At 29.7% G+C, this 19,264-nt stretch overlaps 1 protein-coding gene across 14 annotated transcripts in view; it reads right to left on the minus strand.

Moving 5' to 3' along the window:
- Positions 1 to 19,264, minus strand: part of nAChRalpha6 (nicotinic acetylcholine receptor alpha6) — a 694,673-nt gene that overhangs the window by 130,811 nt on the left and 544,598 nt on the right. For all 14 annotated transcript variants that reach the window (XM_067764329.1, XM_067764328.1, XM_067764323.1 and 11 more), the window contains one exon: positions 14,135 to 14,244. In XM_067764329.1, the coding sequence (XP_067620430.1) occupies positions 14,135 to 14,244 (110 nt within the window). The remainder of the gene's footprint in view (positions 1 to 14,134; positions 14,245 to 19,264) is intronic.

Raw genomic sequence — 19,264 nt, forward strand, 5'->3', positions numbered from 1 at the left:
TTGTAATAAATAAATCCCCGCCAACAAGTTGCTCAGGTATTCAAGTTCTCGCCGTAAGATTATATTTGGCCTGCTTGAAACGTCGCTTGCATGTTGGTTATACGTTAGGAGCTGCTAATTAGAGCATTTATGAAGCAAGTTTTCAGATAGGGTGTTCTATGCCCCAATAGCTGTGGGCAGTGGAGAGAGCGCTGGAAAACATGTACAGCTTGTGTTCAAAATCAATGAAACACAGTTTTTGTTTTTGAAATTTGACAATTAAATTTCGGTTGAAAAGTATGCTCATCAATATTCTAAAATTTCTATTTTGCACTGCCGACAGTTTCCACCGATTTAGGTTTTTTCTCTATTTGGGTAGAAATTTATGTCAACTCTCACTTAGCCTTAATTTCGCTAATCAAGTTGCGCTTTTCTTAGTCAGCTACTTCATGAAAATGTATAAATATAACCATGTAAACTTAGCCCTATAACTACCAGTAAACTACGAAAATGGCACATTATACATTGAACGGACTGATGTTGTTAGATAAATTGATGTGAACTTTTAATTAAGAAAACTGAAAATTTTATGCGCAGCAAAATTCTTAAGTTGTCAGTTTTTATTAGAAAAAAAAAAAAATTGAATAAAGGATATCAAAAAATGTTCAAAGACAGATAAAAAAAAAGATTTGTTGGGCTAAATAACTTGTTATTTTTCAAGAGGGGAATATAACTTGGACAGATTGTTTCCATGACCCGTCTGTTCAAGAATTTTTTATAAAACACCCTCTGCCTTAAACTACTTAAAAAAAAAAATAAATACCATGTGTTTTGTCTTTGCACTTACTAATTTTATGCTTTTACAAATTTAACTGAGCAGCCATTTTATCATCTGCACGTAAAATTTCCAAATTCTTTCGCAACAAAATTGTGCCCACCCAACGCTGCGAATATCAGCTATAAACGGAAATCAGCAAATATAATATTGTTAAAAAATTTCTTCATGCATTTAAAAAAAAATTTTAATTGCATTAATATTAAAAATTAATCAGTTATCAATAAAAGTCAATGCATGAAGAAATTTTTAACAATCAACACTTACATTTTATAGCGTTGTTTTGTATGCTTTTTTTTGTAATAAACTAGTAAGTATGTATTTATTTAATAATGTAACATTTAACAAGCCACACTGCACACTGACATTTAATATTTGTTAGTAGTTTATTAATCACAACGATGGATATGGCCATCAAACATTTTTTAATAATTATGGTTATTAAAAAAAAAAAAAAAACAAATTAATATTTGATATTTTAGTAGTTATTATTATAGCAATTTATTGACACTTAGTATATATGTAAACATAAAGCTAGTGCAATTCAATACGATATCGATTTATTTACTTTTTTATTTAAATTTATCTTTTTATACCAAATGTTATTAGTTACACTGGTTTACAGCCAAAATGCACCAGAGACGCCATTATGAAATTCCTATGTAAAATCACTCCCTGATTCTGAAAATCAAGGTTATTTTTAATTATATGGTAACGTTTTTGAGATATTTACGAATTAGCGTTATTTCAAAAAAATTAAAAATTGGGTCCACTTAATCACATATATCTCAAGAACGAATTGAGAAATTTCAAAACGCTGGTACATATTAATATTCGCTAACTCACTGATATACGAATACCCTGCTGGTAGGTACTTAAGTATTGAATGGATATATTTACTTGAATGCTTATAACTTTTGTATTAGTCCATGGATTTTGTTGAATGAAAGCTTTTTTTTTGTAATAAAACAGAGCTTAGGCAAAATACCAAAAAAACCTGCAAAAACTAACTAACTGATATACGAATACTAACATATATGTACCAGTAGGGTACTTAAGTGTTAAATGGGAATATTTACATGAATGATTATAACTGTCTGCAAAAGTCTGTAAAAAAATAAAAAGTTTTCGAGATCCTTCCTCGCAAAGTACAATTTTTTTTATATTTCTACAAAAAAATTGAAAAAATCCGTAATGACTGTTCGTTAACTTTGAATCTGCAGGGCCTAGTAGTTTATAGCTAATTTTATTACCTTTAAAAAGCTTTAAACCGTTTTGGAATTCCTCCATTCGTTTTTGAGATATATATATGATTAAGTGGACACAATTTTTTATTTTTTTGAAATAACGGTAATGTATAAATATCTCAAAAACCTTACCATAGAATTAAAAATAACCTTGATTTTCGGAATTAAGGTGTGATTTTACATAGGAATTTCATAATGGCGTCTCTGGTGCAAAAAAAAAAAGTTGGAATTTGTGATCCAGTGTTATTAGACATTTAGCTAAATCACGCAAATCAATATCTTCATATTTATTAAAATTCTAGCATCTAATATAAATAAAAGTTTTATTCTTTTTATACTTTGCCCACGTATTCCTGAGTCCCAGAAAAACAAAAATATATGTGATACATTTTATTTTTGAGTTACGTACAACTTTTTTGAAAAAGCGGTGCTCAAAACTCTCATACCAGCTCCTTGATACATATCACATTTCGGTTGATTGCGCGCATATTTGTCATCATAGAAAGATCAAATATAACACTTTGAAAATAAATGGATTTCCTCCATATTATTTAAATTAAAGGTATTGTCAATGACCACAAAAAAAAAAGATTTTTTTAAAAATTGGAGAATATTTTGATTTCGTAAAATTTTGTAACATTGTCAGCAAAACATAGCTGGTAACACTATGAACTCATTCAGTCTAGGTGAGGTCCTCACAGACAGACCAGTTTAACACTAGATAACAAAACATAGATGAAATAGATAGACGAAACAAAAAATTTCAGCTCCAATCGTAATTACTTATCACTCAGCGCTTGCGTTTCTTGGTGACAGGCAAAGTTCATAAATATTTGGATAAGAACTTTTTATTTCCTCCCAAACGTCGATAGTACTTCGCCTAAATTCTAGGACTTGGCAATTCAAATGAATGAATATTTCATATTGTGGATGATTAAAATTATCACTTATTCGTCGTCATTTGGTACAAGAGATTAATGAGTGGCCCCAAGATCGAATTAACTTTCCACTGATTATAGTGAAGACTAGCCACCTGCTTTTATAAAATCATCAGTACAAATAATCTCTGTAATGAAATGCGAAAGTTTGCTATTTTTTAAAATTACAGCATTAATAATTTTCAAAAATATTCTTAAGACTATTTTACAATTAATCAATTTATAATGGATTAATGAAATGCATAATAATGAATTAATCAAATATGTAATCATTGCCATTCTTAATCTTTGTTAGTTTGAGCAACTGCAATATATGTATTGAAATATTTGAATGGTGTGCATATCTCAGAATTGGTTCCTGTTGAAATTTTTTGAACTTTCTGATGCCCGTGAGACAAATATAGGGAAGCCTGCAGAGATTTTGAAAAAAAAAACAATGTGTTTGTGAGAATGCCACAAAATTGTGAAAATCGATATTTTTTTCAATTTATGAGGAAACTTTTTGTGCTTCTCGCGACTATATTTAGCTTCAGAATTGAAGTGGAGCTTCATTCTTTTCCAAGGTGTCATATCTGATCTTTATAGATGAAAAATACACTCGCCATCGAACGGTTAAAATGAGAGCTTTGAGCTCTGTTTTTTTTTTTCGAAAAAGTTGTATGAAACTTCAAAAAAATTATTTACTATTTATTGTACGCCCTGGTCCCAGAAATATGTCGGCGAAGTATTGAAACGGAATTTTGTACCACTCCTTATATTAAAGTTAAACAGCTTATCAAGCCATTTAAGTAAGATATATATCTGTTTTTATGTATTTAGATGAATATTGTTATTAAAGCTTACCTAAATCGCTGGATTCTTTGGTTCCAAATCTTTTCAAATTTATTTAGTAGGGCGGCTAGTTTTTTAAGTAGTTATAATAAATATTTTTAGTTATGCATAAAAAGTGTAAGTTGTCGGTGAAGCTTGAAAGTCTTTGAAATGCGTTTAATATGAAAGCTTTTTTTTTACCTTTATTTGATGAAAGCGTTTGTTTTTTAATTCGTGCTTTGCAGCACTTAATTTTTTAAATTTAATTTGCTAATTTTGTTTTAGATTTCAAACATACTACTAACAATCAAAATGCAAAAAAATTTATTTTTTTTTCAGTAAAGTTTAGCGTATGTGTAGTTTTAAAAGTTATGTGGTATTTATAATTGTTTAGGGTCAACCTCTTTTGCTAACATAAACGTAATTTTTAACTGTTTATCAAATAAACGGTTTAAGTAAAGACTTTTTAAGTTTTTAAAGCTTGGTTAGAAAGCTTGGTTATAAATAATATTTAACCCATATAGGTAATATAAAGCATTTGTACACCAGCGAACAGAAAAATATCAGTTGAACATTTTTTTGAATTTTGTAAACTAAACTCTTCTTTCTTCATTTTGGATATTTTAATGAATAACTTCTGAAAATTTTGTTCTTGAAACTATGCAAATAACCTCAAAAACATTTTTGGATAATATGGAAAATTTGAAAAAATTTGACGAAAATTTCGAACTTTTTATTTGGAAATCTCAGAATTTTTTACTCGATTTTGTAGCCCAATTAGTTTTAGTATAACCGAGAATAAGTTATAGGTCACTTAAAATTCGCACTGATTTTTGACAATTGTTTTTCTGAAAAACCCTTCAGATTTGCTTCACTATCATAAAAAAACAGGTTCACTTACTAAAGCTTACTTAGGCTCTTTTGATCATTGGCTTGGTGCAAATAAAAACAACTTATTTCACCATTCCAACCCGACGTTTCGCTAGTATTTCTAGCTTTTTCAAGGGTAATCTGTGTATTTTACACATTTTATATGAAGGAAAACCTAAGAAAACATCCTTCGGAAAATAAAAATTGTCAAAAATTAATGAGAACTTTTAGCGACCTAAAACTTGTACTTTGTTAGATTAAAATTGATTGGGCTACACAACTGCATACTAAAAAAAAAAACCGGAAAACCACAACAAAATAGTTTCATGCTTTTAAAAAAATTTTTCTAATTTTTGAATTTCTTTTTTTAGATTGGTTTGCATACTTTCAGTTACAAAATTCATGAAAGTTTTATCTTAAAATGTAAAAATGAATTAACTGGCGATTTTTCTGTACACTGCTGTATTTGATTAGTTGCATTTTTAAATAAAAATTTTAAGCATAAACGCAAAAACTAGCGATAAAACCACGGTTTTGCTTGGACCTTTTTCAAATCGGCATCATTTATTGTTTAAACTACTTTTTTTTAGGAATATTGTAGTTTTTAATTGTAAACTTAAAAATTTATATTAGTTCCTATATGTATGTATACTACTTAAGATAATAATCATTATTTAGTAACAAAATAGCATTAATAACTTTTTATTAATAATTTAATTTGCTTTATCGCTTTAAATTCTTGTTTATATCATAATTAACTAAAATAATATTAACAAGAAAAAAGTAAATAGTTTGTGCATATCAGTGAGTTGTTAATTAAATTTACAGCCTAACGGCAGATATAACTTTTATTGTACGCCAACATTTCACTTTTTTTTTCAAATTAACTATACCAATTTGCCAGCAGGAAAACACGAGAGGGCAGAACGTCAGCTGAAGCAGTAAATATATTTAACAAGCACGTATGAGAAAATTAAACATAACAAGAAAACTTAAATAGTTATCACAACAAAATAAAATTCACTACTGGGATGGAGAATGATTACAGCATCCCTTTCTGGACGTCAGAATATTCAAAAACAAAAATAATGGAAGTCTGTCCTTTGATTGGTTCACAAAGCCCCTAGCATCTGGTCGTCTTATAAAATTTTCATTCTTGCCAACCAATGAAATATAAAATAAATACGGCGAAAATTTTAATAAACAAGGTATTAACCATAAGCGACCAATAATACTGGAGCAAAAACCTGTAAAAAATACACGAAATATTAAAAAACAACAGCTACCCACACGCCCTAATTAAAAATCTAACAGAACAAGGAATAAGAGAAACAAGCACGACACGAAACCAAACAACAATACATAAAGAAAATCAAATTAAGCAATATTTCGGTGTAACCTATATTCCCAAACTATCTCAAAACATCAGCAAAGCAGTAATAAAAAATAACCAAAACATAGCCCTAGCATACAAATCCAACTCCACACTAGCGAATATATTTACGCGAACAAAAAGCCCGATCGACAAACTCGAACAACATAATATAATATATGAAGTAACATGTCAAGGTAAAGAAGATGAAAGCTGCAACAGGGTATACATTGGAAATACGAAACGAACCCTCGGCGTCAGACTAAAAGGGCGCGAAAGCGATATAAACAAAAAGAGAAGTGCAACGGTCTTTTCACAACACATCACGGCAAGTGGCCACGCAGCTGATCTAGCAAACACAAAGATAATAGACCGCAACAAATATGGGAGAACGCGATACACATTAGAGAGTTTGCGAATGTTAAAAAAAAAGAGAAAATACGGTAAACAAGACACACAAAACATTGCAGCAGCTTACCTTTTATGTTTATAATTATAATTTAGTATGACGATGATACCAAACGATGATGGTACTCTTTTTTAAGTTTTAGATCCTAACTAAACATATTGTGTAAGTGTTGTTTCTTCTTGTTTTTAATGTTGTTACACGTAAATTTGTCATTAAGTGTCTTACATAAGGTTTATTATTGTTTTTCACGGTTGTTTTATTTTTTGTTGCCTTTTAAATAAATAGATCACCCCTGATGATGCTAGGAAGTCTAGCGAAACGTTGGGTTGGAAAAGTGGAATAAATTCTTTTATTTGCCCTTCACAATTAATGGTCAAAAGAGCCTTACTCAAAAATTTAAATTAATATAAAATTGACCGGAAAACCTCTATAAACATAAACAGATAAAAATAAAGTAAATTAATGGTGCTTAAAATAGTAAAAAAACAATATATACATATATGCTGCAGAAAATTTTAAAATAAATGTTTATATTGTAAGCGAGATTACAAACGAACAAAAAATTAACACAAAGTAAAAACTGTTTTTATTGTGCAAAAAAATGCGTACATACTATTATACGTAAAAATAGTCTACATAAATATCGAAGCTATCATGCCTGGTTTTAATAAATGTTTTTTCCTTAAAAATAAAGTTATTATAATTTTTTTTAAACACATATGCTCTGCTTATTACATTGTACAACATGAATAAAAACAACAAAGATGGGACACTGAATTCTGGTGAAAAGGAACAAGAACGCAGTTCTTATTCTGAGTAGCAGTGACATTTTTGCAAGAAGCAGCCGTGAACAGAAGGAGGTCGTTACACTAAATTACTATGGCGGCCATTACATTTCTAATTTTTGATTTGGCCGGTATTCTTCTGAAGAAACACTTTCGACTGTGAATGCTTTACTAGGTTATTGTCTAGTCTTACTTCAGTGCATCACTCTTACATTATTCTTATTGCCCCTTAGTGAATGTATTACATATTTCTCTAAAACTTTCCTTTTGCAGTAATGACATCAAAAACATTCATAACCTAATGTTAATTATAAGAACTCGTCCAAAATTGGACGCCACAAGAGTATTGTAAGGGTATTCACTTCAGAATGGGGGATAATAATCTTCATTGGTGTTAAAACGAAGCGTGCGATACAAATTATTCTGAAGCCTAACGCCAAAAGTAGTAAACTACCATGTTTTGGGTATAAACACCAATTCCGCTCTTCACCACTCCTTTGAGACATTTTTGGTTGGTTCATCTGGGTGCATCTGGGGAACAGGCTGTAGGCCTCGGTGCTGGAGTAAAATCCATCAATAAACTTTTTTGAAGCTCCAACGATACTCACTTTGTGCTTTTTTCAAAATAAGGCAGCTATTCACATAGTGACGCGATCGTTTGTTCACGTGCAAGTACTTCTGCAGTGCAAAGTTTAGCAGCTCGGCTAAGAACTTGCCCTGACAGACTGTAGGCCCAACCAAGACAAGCTGCCAGCTCTGCGCATGCATAGTTTGCTTTTACAGAGCTACAGTTGCAGATTCGCACTATTTTGAACCCTCATTCAACAATTTCTATATTTTTCTACAACAGCATCCAACTGCACTTGAAATGCGCAGCTTGGACTGATAGTTGAGACCAAACTCTTTATAAGACCGACCATTCAACACGCGTCAAACCTGACCCATACGTAAAGAAGTTTACCAGCGCACTACGCCACATCCAAGACAAACATGGTAGGTGGTCAATGGCGAGTTGAAATTATGAAATTTTGGGCAATAAGAAAGTACTCGTACAACTAGTGTTGTGCGGAGACATTAGCTGACTTCAAAAAGAGGTACTTGCTGTATGCTGTTCGGCTGCTTTGTAGAATAAAGGTCTTTATAACTCCGAAACGGTTTCTAGTCGATATCCTATACTATCTTTAAAATTGACCCGTTCCATAATTTGGAAGTGCATAACTCAACACGGACGTTTTTAGTCTCGTTTATTCTCTCTTCAGCCTTCGCAATCATACCCGTAAATCTATATCCATTATGTTGCCCTAACAAGAGATCACTCAAAGAAATATCTATATCGCTTGCGCCAATATCCCATCATCCCATTTACAAAATCTCATAGGTTGTTACGAAATTTTTAGATAAATCGGAATAAGATGATTTTTTTTAACGCATTGTCAACGGGCTCTCAAGAACGTCTGTGTTATTAGGTCTGATTCCAACCAACCCATGTAAAACTTTTCTAAATATCTAGACCAGTGTGCACTCTTTGGCAAAAGTTGCGAACAACATTCTAAATTCCTAGTCTCTATCTTACCAGGATTTGAAATATCGTACGCATTTTATAAATATATGAACATGAGTCCCCCTAGCGGAAGTTTTATCTCCTTTCGCTGCATTGTCTCGATGCCCCGAACAAAGTGTAATAAGCTACTTAAAAGCAAGATTAATCCTGTTATGTATGGGTTTCTAAAAATCTGTAAATATCTTGATTACTGTGGAAGAATTTTGTATTTTATGATCAAAATTTCTGGTTTCTGTTTTATCAGGAAATTGCTGAAAATTTGACCACATAATTCCCAAATTTGGAGGGCTTTTCTAAATATTACGCTCCCTGCGTCACTTAGCGAAAGTTTTTTCTCCTTACGGTGCATTGTCGTAGGGTTCTGAATTATGTCCCTAAAAAGAAATGAAAAAAAACTAAAGGAGTCCTTCACTGCTTTATTAAAACAAATATTATATAATGTACTGAAACTTTCAAAAGACGTTCTACATGTAAATATTTTAAATAAATTTTTATACCAGAATACTTTGTCGGAACCTTGTTAATAATGAAACAGTTGACTTTGTTGTACAATGTTATTGAAAATATTTAATAAAAGTAATTGTAGCGGTATGATTTTGCATTTTTTATGTGATTTTTGTATGTTTTTGTGTTTTCATTAAATTAGTTGCAAGCTAAAGTGTGAAATTTGTTATGTACAATTGTATCAAGGGAGATAAAGGAAAAAGTTCAATATGGCAATTTATATATTTCGATGCTAGGTGGATCGTGTTGTGGGTAGGTAAACTGTGGAGTACAGGGCTTAACTGTTTGATGGCGGGATAGCGAGTGTTAATTGTAAGTGCGTGAGCATGATTTTTTTCAAATTTTTGATTGGGGTTGATGTAGGGCATATGATTTTCAACGCATATAATGTGTGTGCATTAATTTAAAACTATCATTAACTGATAAATTTATTTTTTTAACTCTTATGGAATTTATTTAAACTTTTTATTGCATTTTTTACGACAAAACCTTATTTAAACAATAGACTATTTAACTGTATGTGATGGCATGAACAATTTTTTATTTAACTTTGAAATTGTGCGTGTTTTAATTTTTTTTGGGTTTATTTAGTTTGCGCTTGTTATTGAAGCGCATGTTTTTAATTATTGTTTATGGAATTTTTTTTTAAATTTTTTTACCTGTTTGTAATTTGAGGGATTTGATTTTATCGTGTACAATACTTGTAATTTATTTCGCCCAAAATTATGTGAAGATTATATTTTTTTATTTTGTACGATATTTTTTGAGTAAATAAATACAAGCATTGAACGTTTAACCAGTTATATTACACCAGCGTATTGTTTGAAAGATTTTCTTAATAAAATATTTTTTTCTCTATTTTGTACTTAAAAAAATAAAAAAAATAAAAAATTAAAATTTTTTTTTAATTTTTTTTCTTTGCTGTAAAATTTCAAACATTTCGGTTGTGGTCTTGTATTTCTGTCATTTCGTTGCAAATTTTTCAATATAGTTTTTGGTAACAATAACCTGTATAATATTCTGGTTAAACTTGTGCGTTTGGTGTTTGTGTGCTTGTTAAAGGTTTAAAGGGTGTCTCATTAAGTATGCGTTTAACGTTGGGTTTTAACAGAATGATGGCATACATGCTTTTAAATATGGATTTTTAAGCAAAAATAATTTTTTTAAAAAGTGTAAATTTTTAAAGAGTTTGCTTCACAAAATCCAATATTTTTTTTTATTTATATTATTTAGGATTTTTTTATATTAACTTATAGACATACAATGTGAGGCCCACATAAACGGCAAGCTGACAATGTACACTCCCTCTAGAACGTTGCTGATAAGCTACTCTTATTGAAATTAAACAAATTTTCGACGCTTATTAATTATTGTTTTTGATTTATTTAAAGAAAAATTTGTTTAAAAAAGTTGTGCGAAATGTAATTGTTACTTAAAATGAAATTTTCATTTTTGAAAATTATTAACAGTAGTTACTTGAAAACTCGAAAACTTAAGTATTAAAAATCTTAATTTTTTTTTTCGTGCAAAACAATAATTTTTTTTGAATTTTTTTCGTGTAATATAATGAATATTTTCTGAAATATTTTTTTTCATCATAAATTTCTTTGCAAACAAGTACCAATTTTTTATGACAAAACATTTGATTTTATATATAAATGTTTTAAAATATAACTTTGAAAAACTAGAAAAAATTAAAAAAAAAAAAACAAATTCTGGAAAATGTCTCTGCTATAAATAATATTAACAAGTTAAAATTAAAAAGAATCACACAAAAATACAAAATAAAAACCTAAATATATTTTTTTAAAGAGTTTTTAATTCAGATTTATTGGAAACCTTTTTCTGAATATTAAAAAAAATATATTTTCAGTATTAAAAGCTTTTAAACCGAAATTTTCCGTTTTATAATAATGTAAAAAATAGAAATACTTTAGACAACTTTTTTTGCGCAAAAAAAAACAACGAAAATTAAATTTAAATTTTAGGTATAAACCCTATTATTAGTAGCAAATAAAAAAGTAAAAAAAATTATTCAGTGAATTAAATTTATTTTTTAGTTAAGAGATGAAAAGTTTATTGCATCATTTGGAACACAACTAAATTTAGCTTTGAAGTATTAAAATCATTTTTTTCCTTTTAAACACTTATTTTAATCAATAAGTTATTTGAAAGTATTTTTTAGTCATATTTTTGCAAAAATATTTTTTACATATAAAATGAATTTTAAAAAATTTTTATTTTGGTAAAAATGGCTAAAAAATAAATTAATTGTGACAGCTTTAAACAAAAATTTGAAAAAATTTCCTTTTTTGCATAATTAACTATTTTTTTTAAATCACTTTTATAAAATTTATTTAAAATTGATTTCAAAATTTCAACAAACGTAATAAATGATAAAAAATATTAAAATTAAAAAGTGTTTTATGTTACTAAACTTTTTGTGATAATTTTTGTTTTCATATTTCATTTTGAAATATATTATTTATTTTATATTTAAATTCGGGACTTATTTGCAGCGAAACTTATTGCTATAAAAATAAAATCATCAATAACAATGGTATTTTTTTCGAATAAAAAGTTAAAAAAAATTTTTTTAGTTAAAATTTCGTTGATAAATAACTAAAGTAGACAAAAATAGCATTTGCATTCTTTCTGTGTTAAGAAAAATGTTTAGTGGTAACATTTTATTTATAAGTAAATAAATATTTCTGAATAAATAAAATTTTTGTTTGTGTTTAAAAAATTAAGTTACATTAAATAATAATTTTCAGCTAAGTTTTAATTTTTTGATTTTAGTGCAAGTACTTTACATACTATGGATCTTCATTTAAAGTACAAACACTGAATAATGTATAGTACAGATAAAGGAAATTTCAAATTTATACTTTTTGTGTAGAAACACTGAGTTTATTTTATCATACGCATATCTAGAAAATTCTTAGGTTAACTTATTATAAAGAAAAAAAAAACATATTTAAACTAATATTTGTACACACAGATAAATAAGAACGAACACAAACTATAATTTTTTATTTATTTAATTTTTTTTAATATGGCACATTGCCATTAATTTTCCAACTGCATTTATTTATATTAATGATAAGCAGTATTGTGAAAACAGCGAGTGGATTTTGATAACTGCAAGCGTTTTATGAATATACATATTTGCTTAGTGAACATCTTTCAAAGCAGTAACGCCGGTTTTAAGCTTTGAGCTTTTTCATAACCGAAAGCTTTAGTATAAAGCTTTCATTAACTAGTAAGCTTTAGAAACATAAAGCTTGTCAACCATGAGGTAAATAGATATAAGAGAACAAAAAATAACTTACAAGCAGAAGTCAAAGGCTTTGCAAGCTTTCATTTTTATAAATTTTCAAAACCACATCTTTGGTATTGGTCAATATATTTTTTAAATCTGTGTTGCTATATTTACAAGTTTAAAGCCTGTGGAACCAGCATATGTAGATAATTTGTAAGCTTCTGAAAAATTTGTTCGTACACCTTTTATGTAGTTACGTTTGTTTAGAAGGCTAAGCTTTCAAAACTTTTTCTCTGCTATTCGTAGCATAATGAAAAATATTTCTAATAAAAGCTTAAGCCACGAAAGCTGACAATGTGATTTCGAGTCTTTTTAAAAATAAAATATTCAATATTACTTTTTAAGCATGAACGCTTAATCGTATACATTTTTTCAACAAAATCCTTTGACTGCAGTTTTGAATGCTCTTTTTCTAACTCTTTAAAAATAAACTTGTTGTTTTTTGTTTTAACGATTCTGCTTTGAAATATGCGTAGCTAAGCTAAACACTTTTCCAGTTTTTATTCAGTTGCATCAATGAAAGTGAATTCAATATTTAATTTTATTTAATTTTATTCAAAGCTCAAACTTGAACTTTTTCAATAGCGAAACTAATAAGTTTAAACAATACTTTGGGTTAGATATAAGAAACGTTATTTAAAAGAAAACGTTTCCAGAATGCAAACAACTCTTTCAAACGCTACTTGCGTACGTTAAAAAGCTTTCTATGTAACAGTAAGAAGTGCACAGGGGGAACGTACCAACCAACTGTAGTAACTAAAAATAATTATACAAAATATAAACAATTTTATAATTGTAGCTTTTTACAACTTTCAAATAACGCAAACTTAAAATGAAAGCACATCTAAAAACAAATGAAAGCTTTTACATTCAAAATGGTGGAAGAAAAGCTTTGCAACTTAAAACTCAACAAGTATTTGGGCGAAAATGCTAAGTTGTATATGCATATCATAAGTATTAATATATTTATAATAATGTTACATAATTTGGATATGTTGTATATATAGTAATGGATCACTTGAAAGCTTACCTTTTTTGCAAAAACATATTTATTTTGATTTGCCAAATTTTACCTAAATTTTACTCCGAGTAAAAAGTTTATTTTAATTATGTTTAGTAAAATATTTTTCATTCATACAAAATTTTCCCATTATAATAATTCAAGCAGCTGATTAAACCCCTAGTAAAATAATGAGTATTTCATAAAACCCTCCTAAAAGTATGCTAATGTAAAATTTCTTGTACATTTAAGCTGTAGATTTTCTCTATAATTTTTGAAAGCTATTTATTTATTAAATCTATCTAGACGCTTCTCGTTAACTTCTGTCAACAACTACTCGAATTTTCTTACTTTTACCTGGTTACGAAAGCTTTTCAAGCTTTTCTCTCATTCTGTGCTTTTTTCTACCTACATTGTTTCTATACGCTGCTACGAAGACTTTACTAATATAATTTTATATTTACCTAGCTTCCCTTTCTTTGTATCTCTTCCTGCACCTTACCTGTTATACATCAGCACATCCGGTTTCCAAAGCTTATTCGGTGTTATCCTCAGATCTTTCACGCCTCCATACTCCGATTCATTCCATCGCAGGTTGTAATCATTCCACTCCTATTAGTTGTTCGTATATTTTTCCAAAAGTTGAGTTGAAGTTTGATTGCGTTAAGTGTTTTTGTGTGTTTCCATAAAACAAAATATAAATAGATTTTGATTAGTAAATTATTTAAATTTCTTGTATTTTTAAAAACTATGATAAGCAACTTTAACAGATATTTATAATCGTAAGTATAAGGTACAAACTTATGCAGAATAAAATCTTGAAAATGCCATGAGATTCCTTGTAAAATTCATTGTTTAGGCAGAGTGGGGTGAGAAATATTTTCGTGAAGGGGAAAAGTTAAGTTGGGTGGGATTGAAGCTATCAAGAGAAGTAATACTATGTGATATCACTTTTAAAACCGAAGGCCTCGTTAAAGGCCGAAGGTTAAAGTGGAATTTCGAATTGTCTTAAGGTATTGTAACCTTTCTGTCTGAGCCGGATTTGAAGACAACTAATTAATGTGGCCATGTCTTTCTTAACCTGTTGTTCCCAAATTAGTTGTACATAGCCACCTCTTTTTACTCCTCACAAACCTTCTTCGATATATACAGTCGGCGCAGCAGAAAGGAACGGTCCTACTCCCTGAAACTTTTATTTTTAGAAACGTCAAAGGCGACCTAAACTGCTTTTTGCAGCATGATTCCGAGCTCTATAACGGAATAGGTTTATTGAGAGCCTTGTAAAGCTTGATCTTTACTTGTCGAGAGAGGAGTTTCCTTTTCAATTTCCTACTCAGTCCAATTAAAACTAGTTGACAACCATTTAACTGAGCATTGCATACTTTTAGGCTCATTCAATAATATATACGGGTTTGGGTGCTAGTTTGGTCGATAGACAAAAAGTGACTGAAGACGATATTTCGTGAGATCACTGCAACTATCCCTTCACTAGATTGCTCACTTAAAAATAAATGAAATCATTTCCCTATACTTATATTTGATACTGAAATTAGCACTGATTACGTTCAATGATTGGCAAGAAGATTAGCACAGGACGGTGCCGCGGGACTGTTTGTGCCATAACACAATAGTACTGAAAGCGATATTTCGATAGGCCCCCAACTTTATTGAATGTGCTTTCTTTAGTTCCGCAGGCTGTTTTTTAGTCAATTGCGAAAATAACTGCTTGCATAAGTCCTTGTGTTGCCCGGGCGCCACTGTCAGTGCTCTTTTTGGTTCCTCAGGCTGTATTGGTTTCTCATTGCTAATAAATGACGGGCCGACTGACTAATATGGCGGCAGCAACGGCTTCATCATTTCCTTGGCAAGTAATTTGAGGAAAAAGTGGCGGCATAATCATAGACAACGCCCGAGATTTTAGTTTCCCGATATAAAGAAGCTGTAGCGATAAGTCTTAGAGTGGCTTGTTTTCCTGCTATAACTTAAAAATTCGTGGTATGTGGAACGCTTTCAATATGTAAAGTGCCACAAATATTTGTTTCTTGAATTAAGGTGTCCATGCAATTATGGTGCATAAGATGTGAAGGAATTTGAACCATTGTGTGACTAGCCAGCTTTCTTTTGTTTAGTAATCAAATTACAAGGATTCTCATGGCAAATTTGAATAAATACTTAGTGGTGTACATATATGTTGTTTTACATTGTAAATAATTACATATTTATAAAAATACAATTCTTTTCCGATATTTTTTTCTAAAAATACCTTTCATAAATACTATATAAATACTACTTAGTTAAATTTACTTAAGTCAAAAAATGAAAATGCGACAAATTTTAGTATCAAAAATTATAATATATACAATATAAAAAAGTATAAAACCATTATAAAGTGGCGTTGAAAATTAAATATTTTTAGCAGAAAAGCAAGTATTTTTTGCATTCATTAAAGTATTAAGGCTGAAACTTTGTTTAGGGGGTCACTTCATTTTACTACTTCTGCGAACACACCAAAACTAGCAGCTAGATCTCGGACTAATAAATAATGAAAAACTGCAGATATTCGGTTATGAAGCAAATAAATATGTATGTAGAAAAAGTGAGACTATTAAAGTTAATGGAAAAAAGCATAAATTTGCTATAAAAAATTTAAGCGCAAAGATTGAAAATTTACATTTGTGTTGTTTGTTGTTGCTAGGTTAATATTTTCGTGTCAAGTATTATATACACATTAGTAACAGTTTAATTTACAAGCGAAAACTGTCATGCTGGCTTTATAAAATTAGTTGCCTAAAAGTATGCAACATATTGCATTGCTCTGAAAAAGGAGAATGTTTAAATATATTAACAAAATTTAATAAACAATCGAATGCAAGTAAGCAGATGTAAAAAACATGCATTTATTTAGTTTGATATATTTTGTGTACGATGTAATTTTTATTTAGATTTATACTGAACATGCAACACTGAGAGGTACCCATTGTAAGTATACTTTTAGGCATTCGTTTGATGTATAAATAGTAAAAAGGGAGACAATCGTGTAAGGTACTCGATTCTAATTTTTTATGGGGCTAATGAAATTGCTCATGCGATATATAAGGTTGTGATATTGATTTTTGTCTTACGATGAAACTGTTCCACGCGAAAAACTAATTTAGTCAGTTGCGCCGAAAGGTAAGCTATGCTTTATTATATGTACAAGGTTTGTGCGGAAGATATGAAGTTGAAATTGCATACTTTTCGGCGCAATGAATTTTCCTTTAGTTATAGTTATTTTACTCTTAGATTTTATACACACAAGTCGATAAGAATAATTTAACAGCGCTTTAATTTCAAATACATATATATTCATATAATCTAAGTCTCAAATGTAACTGTAATTACTTTCAGTGTTCACCTCCTACTCTATTTCCTCTACCCCATTGCTTTACAGTACATTTATTTTACTTTTCTTTTAACATTAATATACACAAATAAAACATTTGTGGAATAGTTTTAGGAGTTCAACACTTTTTGTTTCTGCGGTTTACCAACATTTGCCGTTAACAATATTATTTGTATTTGTGTGTGTGAGTGTATGTAACTTGCGGTTTTGCTTTTCGGCTTGAAAGCAAGTTGTTTATACAAAGGGCGGTGAACGATTCTAAAAAGAAAATACATTTGCAAAAAGAAAAGGCGGCGAAGAGGATAAGAAAATTTGGCAAAAGTACATAAAATAAAGGCGGGGAGACATTGAATAAGAATCGTGTCAAAGCAGCAAATAGTTCAAAATATGAAAAAGATTAAAAACTTTTTTTGCAAGAAGCAAGAAAAAGATTTAAGTGTTAAAAATCAACATGTTTTGTATTTTTCTATAAATGAAATTGTGTTAAACTCCTGTATGCGGTTTGGTCAAAAAGGTATAGGGTGATGTAAGGCACTTTCTTAACGCGTTTGCAAAAGTGCACGTTTAAAAGATACATACGGTACTACTTTTATTCGAGCGGAAAGTTTTACTTTCAGCTGAAACACTTTTGTGACTCACTTACAAGAAATACACCGCCTAAAATTATGAAAAAAGAAAGTGAGCGCAATCAAAAAACGATCTTTGCAGCTGAGCCAGAAGCATACAATATTGTTTAAACATGTTGATTTTAAACACGTTCCTATATATTATAAAAAAATGGTTTTTTATTTAGCAAGTTATAACTCCTCCAACTATTCAACAGTGAAAGAGATTTTCGCTACGCATAAAAAAAAAAAAACAGAAAATTGTATAATTTTGCTGGTTTGCCAATTAAAAACATAAAACCTTTGTGAAATCTCTTGCATAAGGCGTTCAAGTGGAACACTTTTAAAATTTATTGGATACTTCTATGCATAACTTGATGCTTAGGAAAAGATTTTCCAGTCACAGTTTTTTCTTACATACTTTTAGGAATTTCGTAACATGAAGAATTTAATTTTAAATAGCATAAGAACATATACTCACTAGTAATGCTTCTACTCCGTTCATTTTCCATGTTGCCATAGCAGAAAAAAAAAATTTAGAAAAAATTACTATTGTCAAGTATGCGTTGCAGATGACGCGTTTACCAAGCCAATAACAAGTTTTCTTCTTTTTTTCTCCGATAGTCGTTATGACAACGAGATATTATTTTTAATGAGCGTAAAATATGTTACAGTATTAACAGTTAAGTGTACATGTTTAAATTTTCAAGACACTTTTTTTTTGAGCACAGAAAAAAAATAAATAAAAGACAAAAGGGAACGTGTTGTAAGTATGCAACAAAGTAGCCTATTTATAGGCGCATGAGAATGTTGCTAGTTTTTTTTCTTTCAATAAGATTTTTTTTTTCAATTTATATTTACAAATAAATACATTTGAAACCGACGACTTCGAACTGAAAATTTCAGAGAACAGGAATTCTTGAAGCGGAAAGTGGAACTAAAGAGCTGTTTCGGCTTAAGGTGTGAGCAGGATCTTGGAAGCTTATATAACTGGAAGTTATGAGACCCAGAGTATAATTTCTGAATCATATTTCTATAGATACTTCTTAAAATAATCAAGTGCATTTTTAATTTTGATGTTTATGACAATACTGAGCCCCGAAATAGTTCTAAAAATATTTGAAATAGTTTTCAAAGGAGCAAAATGTTCTAAAAAGGATGAAATCTCCGCAAAGCGACACAATGGCAACACTGTGTGTATGTACATATGTATTTCAAAACATCTCTCTTTGATTGCCCGCAAACGTTCATGCAAAACCCCATTTGAGAGATAAATTCTAAAAATACTTACTGAAAGCGAAACATTTGCATGAATTGGCGGAATTTTCCCGAATTTCCTAAAAAGTCTTAAGTGTATATTTGGATTGTTGGTGTTATATAATAATACATATTTTTATAAAAATATAAAAATAATGAAGGTCGAAGCAGAACTTAGTAAAAACTGGAAAAATCTGAGTAATGATGACTTTTGTAGATGAGTGTAGATATGTATGTGTGTTTGTATGACAAATTTTACGGTCACTTTATCTTACTTAAAAAGTTGACTTAAATCGCCGCCCCCCCCAAATCGTGCTGGATCCGCCCTAGATGTATATAGCTGGTAACCAAGCAGGAGATTCTAGAAGATGAAACGTCTATACCTTTG

The sequence above is a fragment of the Eurosta solidaginis genome, chromosome 2 (genome assembly GCF_040869045.1).
Source record: "Eurosta solidaginis isolate ZX-2024a chromosome 2, ASM4086904v1, whole genome shotgun sequence".
In the NCBI taxonomy this organism is placed as follows: domain Eukaryota; kingdom Metazoa; phylum Arthropoda; class Insecta; order Diptera; family Tephritidae; genus Eurosta; species Eurosta solidaginis.